The sequence below is a fragment of the Globicephala melas genome, chromosome 8 (assembly GCF_963455315.2).
Source record: "Globicephala melas chromosome 8, mGloMel1.2, whole genome shotgun sequence".
NCBI lineage: Eukaryota > Metazoa > Chordata > Mammalia > Artiodactyla > Delphinidae > Globicephala > Globicephala melas.
This window is the reverse complement of record NC_083321.1, coordinates 12582855-12602112: the sequence shown is the minus strand read 5'-3', so window position 1 is coordinate 12602112 and position 19258 is coordinate 12582855. Positions and strand designations below refer to the sequence as shown.

Here is a 19258-nt window from a genome sequence, read left to right as displayed (position 1 = left end):
AGATCATCCAAACAGAAAATAAATAAGGAAACACGAGCTTTAAATGACACAACAGACAAGATAGACTTAATTGATATTTTTAGGACATTCCACCCGAAAGCAGAAGAATACACTTTCTTATCAAGTGCACATGGAACGTTCTCCAGAATAGATCACATTTTGGGTCACAAATCAAACCTTGGAAAATTTAAGAAAAATGAAATTGTATCAAGCATCTTTTCTGACCACAACGCTATGAGATTAGAAATCAATTACAGGAAAAAACAGTAAAAAACACAAACACATGGAGGCTAAACAGTGCGCTGCTAAATAACCAAGAGATCACTGAAGAAATAAAATAAGAAATCAAAAAATATCTAGAAACAAATGAAAACGAAAACACAACAATCCAAAACCTATGGGACGCAGCAAAAGCAGTTCTAAGAGGGAAGTTCATAGCAATTCAAGGTCACCTCAGGAAACAAGAAAAATCTCAAATAAACATCTAAACTTACACCTAAAGCAACCAGAAAAAGAACAAAGGAAGCCCAAAATTAGTAGAAGGAAAGAAATCATAAAGATCAGAGCAGAAATAAAAACAAAGAAAACAATAGCAGAGATCAATAAAACTAAAAGCTGGTTCTTTGAGAAGATAAACAAAATTGATAAACCTTTAGCCAGACCATCAAGAAAAAACAGGAGAGGACGTAGATCAATAAAATTAGAAATGAAAAAGGAGAGGTTACAACTGATATCACAGAAATACAAAAGATGATAAGCGACTACTACAACCAACTATAAGCCAATAAAATGGATAATCTGAAAGAAATGGACAAATTCTTGGAAGAGTAAAACCTTCCAAGATAGAACCAGGAAGAATTAGAAAATATAAACAGACCAATCACAGGTAGTGAAATTGAAACTGTAATTAAAAATCTTCCAACAAAGAGAAGTCCAGGACAGATGGCTTCATAGGTGAATTCTATCAAACATTTAGAGAAGAATTAACACCTATCCTTCTCAAACTCTTCCAAAAAATTGTGGAGGGAGGAACACTCCCAAACTTGTTCTACGAGGGCATCATCACCCTGATACCAAAACCGGACAAAGATATCACAAAAAAAGAAAATTATAGACCAATATCACTGATGAACACAGATGCAAAAATCCTCAACAAAATACTAGCAAACAGAATCCAGCAACACATTAAAAGGATCATACACCATGATCAAGTGGGATTTTTCCCAGAGATGCAAGGATTCTTCAATATATGTAAAACAATCAATGTGATACACCATATTAACAAATTGAAGAACAAAAACCATATGATCATCTTAATAGATGCAGAAAAAGCTTTTGACAAAATCCAACACCTATTTATGATGAAAACTCTCCAGAAAGTGGGTGCAGAGGAACCTATCTCAACAGAATAAAAGCCACATACGACAAACCCACAGCAAACATCATTCTCAACGGTGAAAAACTGAAGGCATTTCCTCTAAGATCAGGAACAAGACAAGGACGTCCACTCTCGCCACTATTATTCAACATAGTATTAGACATCCTAGCCATAGCAATCAGAGAAGAAAAAGAAATAAAAGGAATACAAATTGGAAAAGAAGAAGTAAAACTGTCAACGTTTGCAGATGACATGATACTATACATAGAACAGCCTAAAGATGCCACCAGAAAACTACTAGAACTAATCAATGAATTTGGTAAGGTTGCAGGAAACAAAATTAATGCACAGAAATCTCTTGCATTCCTGTACACTAACAACAAAAGATCAGAAAGAGAAATTAAGGAAACAATCCCATTTTACCATCACAACAAAAAGAATAAAATACCTAGGAATAAACATATCTAAGGAGGCAAAAGACCTGTACTCAGAAAACTATAAAACACTGATGAAAGAAATCAAAGATAACATAAACAGATGGAGAGATATACCATGCTCCTGGATTGGAAGAATCAATATTGTGAAAATGACTACACTACTCAACGCAATCTACAGGTTCAATGCAATCCCTATCAAATTACCAATGGCATTTTTGACAGAACTAGAACAAGAAATCTTACAATTTGTAAGGAAACACAAAAGATCCTAAATAGCCAAAGCAATCTTCGAGAAAGAAAAACAGAGCTGGAGAAATCAGGCTCCCTGACTTCAGACTATACTACAAAGCTACAGTAATCAAGACAGTATGGTACTGACACAAATACAGAAATATAGATCAATGCAACAAGATAGAAAGCCCACACACATATGGTCACCTTATCTTTGATAAAGGAGGCAAGAATAGAAAATGGAGAAAAGACAGCCCTTCAATAAGTGGTGCTGGGAAAAATGGACAGCTAATGTAAAAGAATGAAATTAGAACACTCCCGGACTTCCCTGGTGGCGCAGTGGTTAAGAATCTGCCTGCCAGTGCGGGGGACATGGGTTCAATCCCTGGTCTGGGAAGATCCCACATGCCATGGAGCAACTAAGCCCGTGCGCCACAACTACTGGGCCTGTGCTCTAGAGCCCATGAGCCACAACTACTGAGCCTGTGTGCCACAGCTACTGAAGCCCGCGTGCCTAGAGCCCGTGGTCTGCAACAGGAGAAGCCACCATAATGAGAAGCCCTCAAACCACACGAAGAGTAGCCTCCGCTCACCACAACTAGAGAAAGCCCGTGTGCAGCAACGGAAGACCCAATGCAGCCAAAAACAACAACAACAACAAAAAAAGAACACTCCCTAACACCATACACAAAAATAAACTCAAAATGGATTAAAGACCTAAATGTAAGGTCAGATACTATAAAACTCTTAGAGGAAAACATAGGCAGAACACTCCATGATGTAAATCACAGCAAGATCCTTTTTGACCCACCTCCTACAGTAATGGAAATAAAAACAAAAATAAACAAACGGGACCTAATGAAACTTAAAATCTTCTTCACAGCAAAGGAAACCATAAACAAGACAAAAAGACAACCCTCAGAATGGAAGAAATTATTTGCAAACGAAGCAACTGACAAAGGATTAATCTCCAAGATATACAAGCAGCTCATGCAGGTCAATGTCAAAAAAACAAACAACCCAGTCCAATAATGGGCAGAAGACCTAAATAGACATTTCTCCAAAGAAGACATACAGATGGCCAACAAACGCATGAAGAGATGCTCAACATCACTAATCATTAGAGAAATGCAAATCAAAACTACAGTGAGGTATCACCTCACACCAGTCAGAATGGCCATCATCAAAAAATCTACAAACAATAAATGCTAGAGAGGGTGTGGAGAAAAGGGAACCCTCCTACTGTTGGTGGGAATGAAACTGGTACAACCACTATAGAGAACAGTATGGAGGTTCCTTAAAAAACTAAAAATAGAACTACCATATGACCCAGCAATCCCACTACTGGGCATATACCCTGAGAAAACCATAATTCAAAAAGAGACACATACCACAGTGTTCATTGCAGCACTGTTTACAATAGCCAGGATATGGAAACAACCTAAATGTCCATCAACAGATGACTGCATAAAGAAGATTGTGGCACATATATATTATGGAATATTACTCAGCCATAAAAAGGAACGAAATTGAGTTATTTGTAGTGAGGTGAATGGACGAAAAATCTGTCATACGGAGTGAAGTAACTCAGAAAGAGAAAAACAAATACTGTATGCTAATGCATATATATGGAATTTTAAAAAGCGGTACTGATGAACCTAGTGGCAGGGCAGAAATAAAGACGCAGACGTAGAGAACAGACTTGAGGTCACTGGTGGTGGGGGCGGGGAAGCTGGGATGAAGTCAGAGGGCAGCACTGACGTATATACACTACCAAATGTAAAATGGATGGCTAGTGGGAAGCTGCATAGCACAGGGAGATCAGCTCAGTGCTTTGTGAAGACCTAGAGGGATGGGATAGGGAGGGTGGGAGGGAGGCTCAAGAGGGAGGGGATATGGGGATATATGTATACATACAGTTGATTCACTTTGTACAGCAGAAACTAACACAACATTGTAAAGCACTTATATTCCAATAAAGATGTGAAAAAAAAATAACATAGAGTCTAAAATATAACATCAAGCATGGCTAAATGTCATAAAGAAAAATAAAGCGGGGCAAGGAGACTGCCCACAGTGCCTCACTCTGCACTAAGGGAGAGAAGGAGCAGGTGTGCAGGAGAGCACGTGCACGACAGTTACTCTGCTTCTTTGTAGGCAAGGCAGGGAGGAACTCTCAGGAGGTGACACAGGAGCAGAGACCTGTATGAAATGAGGGCATTAGAAACTTGACTACCTGGAGGAAGACCATTCCAGGATGAGGAACAGCAGGGAGAAAGGTCCTGAAGGGAATAGAGTATGTGCTTGGCTTTTATGAGACAGTAAGAAGGCCACTACTGTTATAGCTGAGTGAGTGACCACAGGAAAGAGTAGAAGGAAAAAAAGGTCAGGAGGGGTACCCAGGGCTAAATCACAAACTAAGGCTAAATACAGCATTACAAGTTAATTCTTTGAGATATCAGCAAGATGAATACTAAGTAACAAAGTTCTAATGATGACAGAGCTAACAAAATTATATCATGATGGGAATTTCATTTAAGTTAAAAACATTTATCAGGGACTTCCTCGGTGGCGCAGTGGTTAAGACTCCGTGCTCCCAATGCAGGGGCCAGGGTTTGATCCCTGGTCAGGGAACTAGATCCCACATGCATGCCGCAACTAAGGAGCCCTCCTGCTGCAACTAAGACCCAGTGCAACCAAATAAAAAAAAAATGAAAAAACAAAAATACCATATATCAAATTTTAAAATATGTTTCTTCAATTTCTCTAGGCAAATTCATTTTTCTCTTCATTTGGAGATTCAGGGAGTGATTAAATTTTTATGTTATTTTTCTCCCCAAATACCAAACTAATACATTTCAGATACTTTTTTTAAACTGAAGTATAGTTAATTTACAATGTTGTGTTAGTTTCAAATGTACAGCAAAGTGATTCAGTTATACATATTTATCTATATGTATATATTCATATTCTTTCTCAGATTCTTTTCCATTATAGGTTATTACAAGATATTGAGTACAGTTCCTTGTGCTATACAGTAGGTCCTTGTTGTTTACCTATTTTATATATAGTAGTGTGTATATGTTAATCCCAAACTCCTAATTTATCTGCCCCCCCTGCCCTGTTACATTTTTACACAGAGTGGTATAAGAAGGACCAAACCATGACAGAATATACCTTATCATAATACTGCATTCTGGGGGTGGACACAATCTCCCCATCCTCTGAACGGATCAAGCGATCTAAGAATTCCTCTTTGCCCACTTCAGATGCTGCCTGGCAGAAACATTCCAGAGCCTGGAGAAATAGAAGAATACAAAATGACTTATGATAGACTGTTCCACTTCTAGGTGCTATAAGTCAAGGTTTCTTGTACCAACGAGAACCAAAAAAGAAATAAAATTATTTAAGACCATTGACTGCATTTGCAGTTTCTGTCATATCTAAATTCTCTCTGATGCAATATTTAATATTTTCTTTAATTTATCTAACTTTTTCTTTTTTTCGGTATGCGGGCCTCTCACTGTTGTGGACTCTCCCATTGCGGAGCACAGGCTCCGGACGCATAGGCTCAGCAGCCATGGCTCATGGGGCCAGCCGCTCCGCGGCATGTGGGATCTTCCCGGACTAGGGCACGAACCTGTGTCCCCTGCACCAGCAGGCGGACTCTCAACCACTGCGCCACCAGGGAAGCCCTAATTTATCTAACTTTTTAACTTAAATGCTGTTAATTAAAAAGTAAACTTTAATAAGAAAATTGATGGATAAATGTGATACACCAACTGTAGCAACATGTTAACAACTGTAGAATTTGAGCGGGGGGTATATGATTGTTTAATATGAAAGTCTTTGAACTTTTCTTTATGTTTGAAAAGCTCCATAACAGGATATGAAGAAAAAATTAGAAATGTAAACTACCATAATGGGAAGAAAACCAGCATAAAAAAAAGATATAGGACTTCCCAGGTGGTGCAGTGGTTAAGAATCCACCTGCCAATGCAGGGGATACGGGTTTGAGCCCTGGTCCGGGAAAATCCCACATGCCGCAGAGCAACTAAGCCCGTGCGCCACGACTACTGAGCCTGCGCTCTAGAGCCTGCGAGCCACAACTACTGAGCCTATGTGCTCAGAGCCCTTGCTCTGCAACAGGAGAAGCCACTGCAATGAGAAGCCTGTGCACTGCAACGAAGAGTAGCCCCCGCTTGCCACAACTAGAGAAAGCCCATGCACAGCAACGAAGACCCAATGCAGCCAAAAAAAAAAAAGATATAATAAAAACAGTGTAATTGAGAAATAAATTTTATTTGCAAAAATGTATCCCTAAAAATACCTGCACAGGGGCAGGAGGGTTTTAATGTTTTCTTCTTCATATTTTCCTGTGTCCTAAGTAATCTGCAAAGTATGTGAAGCTAAACGGTCCCCACAGGTATATTATGCCCCTTGTTGGCACTATTAGTTTTCTGTATCTTTATCTGGAGGATTCTGTGCCTCCCATTCCCTCACTTAGATGGAAACTAAGTGTTCTCCTTGCACTAAGGTTTGCTCATCTTTCAAATGCAGTTTACCTTCTGTCCCTCTCCTGTAACCAGGTAACACCGTCCCAGCATAAATCGACAGGAACCAACATTGACTTGACACCAGGGATGTAGCAGTTGAATATAATCCTTAAAGGCATAAAAGATGCTTTCTGATTAGAGAATAAATATTCCTTAAGGAGATACTCATTTCCAAGTTCTTCACAGAGGGAGAGAAGATAGTGGTCAATCAACACAAAAGTTGTATCTCCAGAAATCATCTGGAGATTAAAACCGAATCCCATTAATCCATTCTTATACTAGGTTATTAGACACTTTAAGAAAGCAAACAGGACTGCAATAACACTAACACATGTAAACAAACATGCACTTTCCATCCTAGCAATTTTCCAACTTTTGGTATTTACTGGTTCAACTGACTGGATTCCAGTGAAGGATTTACATTAAGACAATGGTATGTTTTCTTACTATAAAGAGAACCCAACAAAGAGAACTAACAAAAAAATGCTCTATAAAAAATTGTTAGGAATGATACTGCCAAGAGGGAAGTAAAGAAAATCTCTCTGGGGTATGTTTCGGTGTAAATGAGTGTACATTATTGTGGTTCTTACTATCAGCCCAATTAAAATGCAGGAAACATTTACAAAGAAAAAAGTCCCAGGTATCCCATTCTTTACAAGAATGATTGTCCTGAAATGTTCAACAGTACTCACCTGCAATTGTACATACTGACAATTTCCCATCAAACATTCTAGAAAGAGGCAACCAGGATTGCTAGGCCATCTAGTCATTGGTTAAGGAGATTATTTACTGTTTTGGCAAAACTTAAATATATCAATACATGTTAGGCATCAAACTCCATGAAATGGCTTAATTTTTAAAAAGAAGGTAAAGAGGGGCTTCCCTGGTGGCGCAGTGGTTAAGAATCTGCCTGCCAATGCAGGCAACATGGGTTCAAGCCCTGGTCCCCGAAGATCCCACATGCCACGGAGCAACTAAACCCGTGTGCCATAACTACCGAGCCTGCGCTCTGGAGCCCATGAGCCACAACTACTATGAAGCCTGCACACCCTAGAGCCCGTGCTCCACAACAGGAGAAGCCACTGCGATGAGAAGCCCACACACCGCAATGAGAGAAAGCCCGTGTTCCGCAACAAAGACCCATCGCAGCCAAAAATTAAAAAATAAAATAATAAATAAATTATATATATATATAAAAAAGAGATCTAGGTATCAAATGTGTGTGCACCAATAAAATCTGGCTCAACTCCTGAGCAAAAAAACAAATTAAAAGAAAATAAAAATTGGGATATCTGAAAATAAATATCATCTCTTGTTGGGGGGATAAGTACCCAACCTCATTAAAAATCTTCATTACAGGGCTTCCCTGGTGGTGCAGTGGTTGGGAGTCCGACTGCCGATGCAGGGGACGCGGGTTCATGCCCCGGTCTGGGAGGATCCCGCGTGCCGCGGCTGGGCCCGTGGCCGTGGCCTGCGCGTCCGGAGCCTGTGCTCCGCGACGGGAGAGGCCGCAGCAGTGAGAGGCCCACGTACCGCAAAAAAAAAAAAACAAAACATCTTCATTACACAGGCAGAATATTACTGAATCTTAGACTATCTGGATAAGAGAAACCATTCAACTGGCTTTTAAATGAAAGGATACAAAAGCTGCAATAAATAACTGGTAATTGCAGTAATCATCTCAGGCCAGTTCAACTCAGTCTGGCTTAGAGGTGCCTTCGGTTGAGAGAACAAATGAGATATAATGTGTTTTCTTGCAACTTCTTGGAAGAATAACTCCACAATTGTCTGAGGGCTAGATACTTAAAAATAAAAAGTTTTAACAGTCACCAACTTGTGATAGTAGCATCAAGTTTCAATTAAGACAGTCTACTGATTCATTTTACGCCTGTAACAAAGAACATTTTTTATTTCAAAATATAAAATGCATCACTGGTGTAATCAATGCCAATATAAATAAAAGCAATCTGTAAACTATGAAGTACTATATAAATGCGATAAAAAAACCACTTAACATTGTAGTCATTCCTTTTCTCTAGAAAGTGCTTCCAGTAAGTACAGTCCTAAGATTCTAAGTTTTATACCTAAACAATAGAAAATAAATTCTCCAGAATGGTTCTCAAGCGTGAGAGAGGGCTCCTTTTGAATATCTGCTGATGAAAACAAGATTACAAAAGCTACATGAACTTCGCAAATTAAAAAAAAGATTTTGTTGAATTAATCACTGGAGTGTCAATATACAATGGAAAAGCAGCAGTGCATATAAACACACGCAATACCCTTCATTTATGTCTGATCTAGGGTTACACCTGCACAAACCTCTTGTCACAACCAGAGGTCTCAGGACACAGCTTGCTTGTACCCTCTCAAGGTGAAAGCACAGCCTAACCGACCTTTCCAAAGCAAAGGTGGCAAAAGACCACTTTAATGAATATGCAATAAATGCCAAACTTGAAATCAAATGCATACACAGTCCAGTCCTTACCGAACTTATTTGCCATTAAAGCACCAGAGTCAGTTAGTTCCAGTACTGATAAATGTTGAAGATTAGACTCCCTGTGAGGAAAAGGAAAACAGAAAAACAACAGCTCAATAAATTCTCGTATGCTAAACATTACTTCAACAAGTTAGCCTATCAAGAACACTGTCAATTTTATTAACAAATTACACATGAAAGCTCCGTTGAAAGCACAAGAAAATCTGGAAAATGAGCCATGGTTCAGATTGTTGCCCATCGTATCATTCAGTGATCCTTCAATGAGAAGCCAGAGCAGAAATTTCTTAAGACCTCCATGCCATGAAAATCTTTCCCTTGCCAGCAAAAACAAAATGGCTTATCTAATTGAAATGTGAGTCTTGTAGGTACATATTGAATTTTCTTTCTTCTTTTGGCTATAAAGAATCTCAGCTTACCCTTAATAACTAGCACATTTTTATGTGTGGTCTAACTTTCCCCATGACCTCATCTTATTATTTTGCCTTCAACAGGATTTGTCTTTGCATTATACATACACATATATAATAATAAATATATATTTATTATTTTCATTCTTAGAAGTTGCCTTTAACCTTTATAAAAGGGAGTACCTGAAAGCTCTGAATTTTAAAGGTATATCAGTGCTATAGCATAATATTAAATTTTTTTTTCTTTCAGACAATGGAAAAAATAATTAAGCTCACAATTTACTTTTAAAATAATCAGAACAATGAAACTCACAGTGTGTCAACTGGAACATCAGTAGCCAAGCACTGACTTCCCCATTTAATGAGGTAATAAGATAAGAGGAGGGGAGCTGTTCGATGTAGTAGTTCTTGCTGAGCCTGAAAGAGCTGACCAGCTCCCAAAATCACCTATACGTGGTGGGTGGGTGGGTGAGACAGTAAACAGCAGTTAGTAATGATAACTCTTAGGTTCAGGTGGAGGTAAAATAAAATAATACAGTTACAAAGGGCATACATAAAAGCAACACATACACATACATAAAAGCAACACCCTATTACATTTTGGGGTAGCAGGCGGCAAAAATATCTACCCATTTAACAGTACAAAATAATAAAAAACAGCTCACCATGTCATGGGAGCTGATGGTGTAAAAGAAAACAACAACAAACAGCTTAACTTTCATTAAATCTGTAGGTTCAGGACCCAAGAAGAGTAACAGAGAAATCTAAGTCCTTTCTTAAGCTTCTGGTCTTGGGTAAAAATAGGTATGACCATTAGAGGAAAATTTTACAAGAATACCAAAAGTTTTAGAAATGTGCATAACTTTGGGACTTCTCTGGTGGTCCAGTGGTTAAGACTCTGCGCTTCCACTGTGGGGTGCACAGGTTCATCGTTCCCTGGTCAGGGAGCTAAGATCCGTATGCCACGCGGCGTGGCCGAAAAGAAAAAAACATGTGTGTTAACTTATGACCAATCAATTCTAGTTCTTAGAATTCATCCTGGAGATACAGTCAAAGGGGTGCAGAAAGTTCTATCTATAAGGGGAAAACTGGCAACAACCTGGATGGCCACAGGATTGGTTGAATAAATTAAAATTATAGTAGGTAACTATTAAAAGTAATGTTGTATAAAAATACTTAGTAACATGTGAATATGTTGGTGAGATTTGTAAAGTGGAAGAATAAAAACAACCAGATTCTGAAAAATAGTATATAACATATACTAATTTTCTAATAAAATTTTAAAACTATTTGCAGAGAAAAAAAATGGCTGTATAACAAAATGTAAATAGCGGGACTTCCCTGGTCCAGTGGGTAAGACTCCACGCTTCCAATGCAGGGAGCCTGGTTTTGATCCCTGGTTGGGGAACTAGATCCCGCAGGCATGCTGCAACTAAGAGTCCGCATGCTGCAACGAAAAGATCTCGCATGCCTCAACTATGACCCGGCGCAGCAAAATAAATAAATATTAAAAAAAAATGTAATAGTGGTTATCACTGGGTAGAAGATTACAGATGAATTCCCTGGTGGTCCAGTGGTTAGAACTCAGGCTTTCACTGTCAGAGTCTGGGTTCAATCCCTGGTTGGGGAACTAAGATCCTGCAAGCCATGCGGCAAACAAACAAACAAAAAAACAAACAAAAATACCCCCCAAAACCTGAAGAAATGGAAGAATCTACAAAGATTAAAAAGAACTCGGTTAGTAAGGGCTGCCCTAAGTGACAGACTCTCAGGAAAGGTTCCTGTTTCTCCTTGGTGTCCTAAACAAATCATCTTCCTAAATGTTATTTCCTTATTTTTACCTGAAATTCTGCCATTAGCAACGTATATGAGTTAATAAATTCTGATTTAAAAAGTATAAATATCCCTGGGAGCCCCAAAGGCCTTTCAGCTATTTATACATTAACATGAATTAGATGGCTTCCTTGTCAGGTTCAGATGAGTGAGATAAATGGGACTTCTGATGGTGGGCAGAAAGGTAATTTTTGAACATAAAACATTCAGAAGGTGGGGAGAAGAGGGCAGTTGTATGGTAACAAGGGTCTGGTGGCCTAAGGAGAATAAAATGGAAAAGGATGCAGAGAATGGAGTTAGGAGGACCCCCAAAACAAACTCTATAATCTTAAAACTGCTTAGGGTAAATCCTGTACTGCAGAAATAGAGACGTTCTTTTTCTTCTTCTTCCTCTCTCCTCCACACTAAATGGTGCCCTGCTATCACATCCAAAGTTGTACTAATAATACTACATTTTGGGAGAGCCACCCTAGGAAATTATCCCACCATTATATACACAAATTATCCCACCATTATATACACAAAGAGTAAAACAACCTGCTTCATATACGTTCTTAATCTGTAATTTTAGGTTATCATGTTTACTCATTCTTAATTCAACCTGTATTTATAGAGTACCTACTAAGGGCCAAGCATGGGGGATAGAGCAGTGAACAAAGACAGAAGTCTCCGTGCTCTCAGAGCTGACATTCTGCTATGTGTCTGTAGGTCAAGAAGAGGTTTCAGATGTTACAAGCTTTCCCTCAGGTAGTACTTACTGCATCTCCTAGCCTCATTAGTAGCTGCTGTAAGATCAAGAGGTCTCGGCAGATGAGGAAGCGAGTACTGGCAATTTTACACACACTTCTGCACACAATACGCCCTGCTGTGCTACTACCATAGACCTGGGAAAGATTCATTCGAATATTCAAAGGCTGAGCTGTAATTAAAAAACAAAACAAAACAGTTAAATGTATCACTGTTTTCTCTAAATCAGAGAGGTACATTTGTTGTTCTGTCATTTACCTGGATCGAATCCCTTTTCCATTTCCACTTCTGTTTCATAATCCATTTCCCGTATAAGAAGTCCAATGGCATGGATTGGGTTCCTAATCTCTTGCAGTTTACTACAAATATCCTCCATCACACTGTCTCTATAAGGAAATTAGAAAATTCCTATTACTACCGAGAATATATGAGATAGACTCTATATGCCGTATAAGCTAAATGCTCTATGAAACAGGAAAACCAGCCATATAATAAAGGAGTAGAGATAATCACTCTGGTGTACAAGATACTTTTCTCCATGCAGAAATTTTTCCCTATTTTTTTTTTGGAAATGACAGACAAAATGAAGTGAGAAAAATACTTTTACATTTTAGAATTTATAGCTCAGTTAATAGCCAGACCATAATTCATGAGTCTGTTTCCAAACCTGAATTCATTCATGTATTAGATTTTCTGTTTAAAAGCTGAAATATCTACTGAGAATCATGGCAACTCACTTTAACTTTAAGCCTCTACTTTGTACACACTTGAGTGTACATTAAAAACCTGATTTGGGGGGCTTCCCTAGTGGCGCAGTGGTTCAGAGTCCGCCTGCCAATGCAGGGGACACGGTTCGTGCCCCGGTCCGGGAAGATCCCACATGCCGCGGAGTGGCTAGGTCCGTGAGCCATGGCCACTGAGCCTGCGCGTCCGGAGCCTGTGCTCCGCGACGGGAGAGGCCACAACAGTGAGAGGCCCGCATACCGCAAAACAAAAAACAAACCAAAAAAAACACCTGATTTTGGCACTGAGAATTGCTAAATTTCCATTAGGAAATGGACTTTACCCTAAATTCTCCTTACACATCAATAGCGATCAAATCTTCCAGAATCTGTTCTGCAGCCTTTTCTGGAGACTGTAGGTTGTAACAACTCATTTCCATCATTACTGACATATCCGTAGTTACTGACTCTCCAATCAGCCGAAGGCATTTTATGAGACATACGACATCCCGAGCAACATCCACATCTATAAGTAAGAGAAAGTTGACATTCACGTCTTAAGCCAATGAAGAGCTGCTAGCTAATATTAAATTAAAATATTAATAATTAAATGCCAGGTATCTATCTGAGGTCTTAAAGATGTTTAGCCCTCTTCAGTTTCCCCTAAAATATCTACAGTGTGGTAAACTGGCCAGGAAAGACCACAGTGGAAATCAATGTTTTCTGCATTCATTTGAAAGAAAGCATAGGGTTCATGGCGGAAAGGGCTTAAATATGGACATAACAATTACTATTACCATCAGATATGATTGTCTCATCCTCTGTCAAAAGATTCTCATCAGGTAGGAGATATAAATGATCCACAAAGGAGGAAGGCACAAGGAAAGATAGGTACCCCTGGAAATACAAATCTTCCAGTTACACTTTTTTTTCAGTGAATGTTTAAAGATAAAAAATATTTGAGACCTGAATCTTATCATGAGCTAACCCCAGACAAATCCAAATAAAGGGACACTCTACCAAACAACAGGCGTAGTCTTCAAAAAAATGTCATTGTCATGAAAGACAAAGAAAGGCTGACAACAGCTGGAGATTAAGCTAAAGAAACCTGACAACTAAATAAATGCAAGATCTTGGATTGGATCCCAGATAAGAATAAAAATTGTAAGCACAACTGGTAAAATTTGAATATAAACTGTATAATATTATATCAATATCAAACTGCCTGATCTTTAAATTGTGCTGTGGTAATATAAGAATACCCTTGTGCTTAAGATACATGCTAAAATGTGTAAGGATTAAGGGGAATGATGTTTATAACTAACTCTCAAGTGGCTCAGGAAGGAAAAAACATATCTATAGAAAGAAAAAAGCAATGGAAGTTAAGGAACAGTGAATCTGGTTGAAGAGTATACAGAAGTTCTCTGTATTACTCTTGTAACTTTCAAATTAGAAATCACTTCAATACAAAACAAGATGCAAAAAAGTATAAATAGTGCAGAAGAATATTTAAACAAAAATGAACTATAATTTTAGGACCCCCGCCCAACAAAAAACCCACCAAAATCCTAAAAGCTAACTACAATATACAATAGACACTACATTCTGAAAGACCCACTGAACAGTCTAAAGGAGTTCTTCTGTTATGTTTCTGCTCTTACTTTTTTCAGCAGGCACACCATGTTTGTGTGTGGATTCACATGTAGGGCAAGAGGATGAGAAAGGGCTTCTTGATACTGAAGACAGCAGGCATAGAACTTGCACCAAAATTCCTGTTGTAAATTTCGGAACTCTTCCTGGGAAAATTCATACTCTGTTACACTTCCTTGGAGCTGGCAACGGAAAAAAAAAAATACTCTTGATACCATTTGGGATCTTTCTCCCCCCAAAACATAATTGTTTAATATCATTTTACTAAGCTATAGGCAAATGAATATCCCTTATGCATTACATGCCATAGACTAATTAAAAGGTTTAGACATTTATAGTTCTTAGTAACAAGGTCCAAGGAACAATCTGAACAATTTCTCAGTACCAATCTGCTCCATAGGGAGATGAAAGAAATTATCATTCTTTCTTTACCCAAACCTCACCTCACTTTCAACAGCTAAAGTAACTTCTTTCTTTAGTTCATTCCAGGAGAGATCTAAATTCCTGTCAGTTCCTCGACAGAAAATCTAAAAATAAAACAGACACAAAGAGACACTTTAGAGTATCACATACTACTAAAAACTGAATGAAAAATACTCCGGGTCAGAAGATACCGAGGTAACATACTATACAGTAGAGACTGGACGTGCCTGAAACACACATTTACTCTTAACATTGCGCAAATAACCTCTTTTTATAAATTGATTGATTGATTGGCTGCGTTGGGTCCTTGCTGTTGCCCGTGGGCTTTCTCTGGTTGTGGTGAGTGGGGCTACTCTTTTTTGGGGTGCTTGGGCTTCTCATTGTGGTAGCTTCTCCTGTTGTGGAGCACGGGCTCTAGGCACATGGGCTTCAGTAGTGTGGTTTGCGGGCTCTAGAGCGCAGGCTCAGTAGTTGTGGCGCACGGGCTTAGTTGCTCCATGGCATGTGGGATCTTCCCGGACCAGGGCTTGAACCCGTGTCCCCTGCATCGGCAGGCGGATTCTTACCCACTGCGCCACCAGGGAAGTCGTATGCAAATAACTTCTAATTGTGAAATCATAGCAACTTTGAAATAGTTTCTATAGTCCAGAATAAACTATAGAAGCTCATGAATCTGTAAGAATTATAATTGGGTACATCTGGATCATTACAAAAAGCAAAAGGAAACATAATGGCTATTGCTTAGCTGGAGGAAGATATAAGATGATGCCAAACATATACATCCTGACTGGCACAAAGGTGAGCTAGAGTAGTGGTGGGGTAGGTCACTCTAATGGGAATAATTCTCCTAAGGCAAAGCTTGTGAGCAACGCCTTACTGATTATTCAATATCTCCGTGTGCAAGAGATACCATGAGAAATCATACATGTGATTACTGTTAATAAGAAGGGCTGATGAAATGAAAGAAATAATACCTTAGAAGAAAGTGACCGTGTCATCTTGGAGTTTTATTAGAGAGAAAACAGAAAACATAGAATAGCCAGATATTTAAGAATGTATCTAGAAGAAAAGTCAAGGATCTGGAAACCACATCACCTGAGAGAAAGTTAAGGAACTGGGTATATTTTTACCCTGCAGAAAGATAACATGGAAGGATTCTTAAAATATTTGAAGGGTTGCTTTATAGAAGAGACATGTTCTATGAAGTTCCCAAAGAAAGATGCTACCTAAATGGTGGGGGGGTTAAATTTGATCCAATACTGGGATGAACTTTTTTTTTGGCCGTACTGCACGGCTTGTGGGATCTTAGTTCCCCGACCAGGGATTGAACTTGGGCCCGGACAGTGAAAGCACCGAGTCCTAACCACAGGACTGCCAGGGAATTCCCAGGGTTGAACTTTTAAGTGGCACAGTTTTGAACAGTAAGTCACAAAAGAGCTGGTGAGAGACTTGTCACTGGAGGCAGACACAACTAGAAGCTGAATAGTTGTCTGTCAGAGAAGCCTCAGAAGGTATTTCTGCTTTGTGTGGGAGGTCAGACCAGGAGATTCTAAGTAACTTTTGAATTCTATAAGTGATTATTCTATTTTAAATTCATGAAGCTAAGTAGCAATTTAAGGAAGCCTAAGTGACTTTAAAGTAAAGAATTGTTTTGGAAAAGGTTAAACATCTCTTAAACCATGTACCTTTGAAGCTTAGATTATTTTCTTGAACCTGAACCAAGTTAGACCTTCACTGTACTAACAAAAGGGTAAAAACAGTACCATCAAACCTACCCAAGAAAACTTCTTTCAAGCATAGAGATTATATGCAGTGTAGTATGGTATATCTTTTTACAATAGTGTAGGTACAAGTTTCTCTTTTTACTACTGGCATGCTTCACTAGTCATTGGGAAAGTGCCCTTAATCCTATCTCCCCGCCTGGACTCTTGCCATTTTTATGGAAAGAACATTTTAAAAAATTACAGTAGCATTTACAAACACATGTATATACAATTGCAAAACTATGGTATTAGTATATGCAAAACAACAAAATTAACAGTAATCATTAATTATATAATTAGTAATAAAATGAGAGAGTCTTAAATGAACACTAAATATTTTCTCACTGACCTGTAAAGCTTTACATAAAGCTGCATTAATGAATCGCCCTGGTGTAAAAAGACTCTGCAAATACATCTCCTGTTAGAACATTGAAACAAGAATTAGTATCATTCTAAAAAAGATAAAATTTGGAAAAATCTGAATGAACAATTCAACACGTTAAAACCAAAGGCTGCATTCCTATTACATGAATGTGGAAATTCTGCCCTTCAGCATTTGAGCAGTAACAAGTGGCAGAGCAGTCATATATTTTCACACTGTGAAGCCTGCAGTGTCTTTGAGTCAACTAGAGGTACTACACTGAGAATGCTGTGTTCCTCATGGTGCACTTCAATGGGTTCCACTGGAAAACACAGCTTGTCAAATGCCAATCTTAAATGCAAGAGTTGTATCTAGTTTATTAGTGACAAACGCTGGTTAAGAGAATAATTAAACTAAGGTGGTTTCTACACCATCCACAAAAGAACTCATTTTTATGGTTTACATATAAAAGAAAAGGAATTGATAATGATAGGTATTATATGTAAAAAACAAACAAAAAAAACTGCAAAAAGTTCTCACAAGTGGGGAAATGAAGTAGAGAGAACAAAATGGAAAGTCTCATACTGCCTATGGTCTCATTTTGACCAAATTTTATAAACCAGATTTGGCAATAAGTAGCAAACCTGGCTGACCTTCATTCAAGTTTCCTTCCTTCTACTGAGATTCTAGGAGATATAAAATGACCAAAATGGAGAAAAACAAGAATTTTAATAATTAGTATGTGATTTTGGCTTTTAGACAGAAGTTAAGTGCCAATAAACTCTTGGGATTAAAAATTTTGCAATATTCAATTTCAGATATTCAAAATGGGTTTTCCAATCCTACAAAGGGTCATTGTTTCAGACCCAGAGCCCATGATCTTTATCTCATTTTAATATTAATGCATCAACTGAAAGTTTTTCTTCCATTTGTCTTGAGGATGTCCTTGAAAAACAGGGAAATTGGCCTGTTTTGCTACTGCATTACCTTTTTTTTTGTTTGTTTGTTTGTTTTTTTGTGGTATGCGGGGTTTTCACTGTTGTGGCCTCTCCCGTTGCGAAGCACAGGCTCCGGACGCGCAGGCTCAGCGGCCATGGCTCACGGGCCCAGCCGCTCCGCGGCATGTGGGATCTTCCCGGACTGGGGCACGAACCCGCGTCCCCTGCATCGGCAGGTGGACTCCCAACCACTGCGCCACCAGGGAAGCCCTGCATTACCTTTTAAAGTTATGTTCGTCATAGCTTATACCTCTTATGTCTAGTTTTTATGCATATATTCACATGGTTAGTATAGTGGACACCTACTGTCTGTGCCTGCCTAGAATCCATTTCCCCTTCTTTTACTAACAAATCCCTTACCTTTCTCTGAAGAACCATTCCTCCCGTACCCATACCCAACTGACTTCACCCTCCACAATAGCAGGGCCCATGCTGGACATGTTTCTCATGCCAAGCCAGAATATTCTATTCCTTCTGATCAGAGTGACTATGCCAGGAATTAGCACATGACTAAAGCCAGGCCAGTGTCAACTCCAGGGCCTGGAACAGAAGTGCTCTTTCCCCTGGGGTTGCTAAGTTCACAGAAGGCAAGCTTGCTCAGAAAGCCTGCCGGACAATAAACCCAACATAGGAGGAAAGCAGAATTGAGACAAAGGAGAGATCAAGCCCTGAAGGCATTGTTTCAGCCATGGCTGAAACCAGGTAACTCTGAACTTCCCAGCTGCACAAGCCAATACATTCAGCTTAAGTCAGTTTGAGGTGGGTTTCTTTCATCTGCAGCTGAAAGAGTTCTGCTAATACAACTGGTTCTTCTCAAACTAATGATCAGGGTAAATCATCTCCTTACATAAGACTTTAGCATTGCTTACTCTGGGGTCTTGATCATCTCTGATAATGATTTCTTCCTCTGGCAGAGGTTGCATAAAAACTGGATTCCACTGACCTGTAACATTACTATAGAGAGAAAAAGTCCATCAGTCTACATAAAGATGATGAATAAAAATGAAGCTTATGTTGTTGGCAGTATTTGGGCAGGGAGGGTCCCATCACTGAACCTCTGCAACTACTGCTTGATCAATTCTATTGAAAAAGTTTCCAAAAAAAGAAACATCTTCATAGCAGAGTCTGGACTATAGAAGTGCTCTTACTTGTTCTAATAGGCACCTTCCTGAAATTAAAACTCTAAACACAAATCTACAAATAATAGCTAACTTTCATTCTGCATTTACCATATGCTGCACATTATACTAGGTGC

At 38.9% G+C, this 19258-nt stretch overlaps 1 protein-coding gene across 1 annotated transcript in view; it reads right to left on the bottom strand.

Moving 5' to 3' along the window:
• Positions 1 to 19258, bottom strand: part of NUP160 (nucleoporin 160) — a 53875-nt gene that overhangs the window by 18475 nt on the left and 16142 nt on the right. Inside the window, exons 10-23 of the mRNA XM_030864403.3 lie at positions 18873 to 18957; positions 16994 to 17062; positions 14902 to 14985; positions 14470 to 14640; positions 13606 to 13705; positions 13169 to 13334; positions 12345 to 12472; positions 12098 to 12258; positions 9820 to 9953; positions 9088 to 9158; positions 8245 to 8404; positions 7295 to 7364; positions 6612 to 6710; positions 5224 to 5343 (exon numbers count right to left, since the gene is read on the bottom strand). Of these exons, the coding sequence (XP_030720263.1) occupies positions 5224 to 5343; positions 6612 to 6710; positions 7295 to 7364; positions 8245 to 8404; positions 9088 to 9158; positions 9820 to 9953; positions 12098 to 12258; positions 12345 to 12472; positions 13169 to 13334; positions 13606 to 13705; positions 14470 to 14640; positions 14902 to 14985; positions 16994 to 17062; positions 18873 to 18957 (1618 nt within the window). The remainder of the gene's footprint in view (positions 1 to 5223; positions 5344 to 6611; positions 6711 to 7294; positions 7365 to 8244; positions 8405 to 9087; positions 9159 to 9819; positions 9954 to 12097; positions 12259 to 12344; positions 12473 to 13168; positions 13335 to 13605; positions 13706 to 14469; positions 14641 to 14901; positions 14986 to 16993; positions 17063 to 18872; positions 18958 to 19258) is intronic.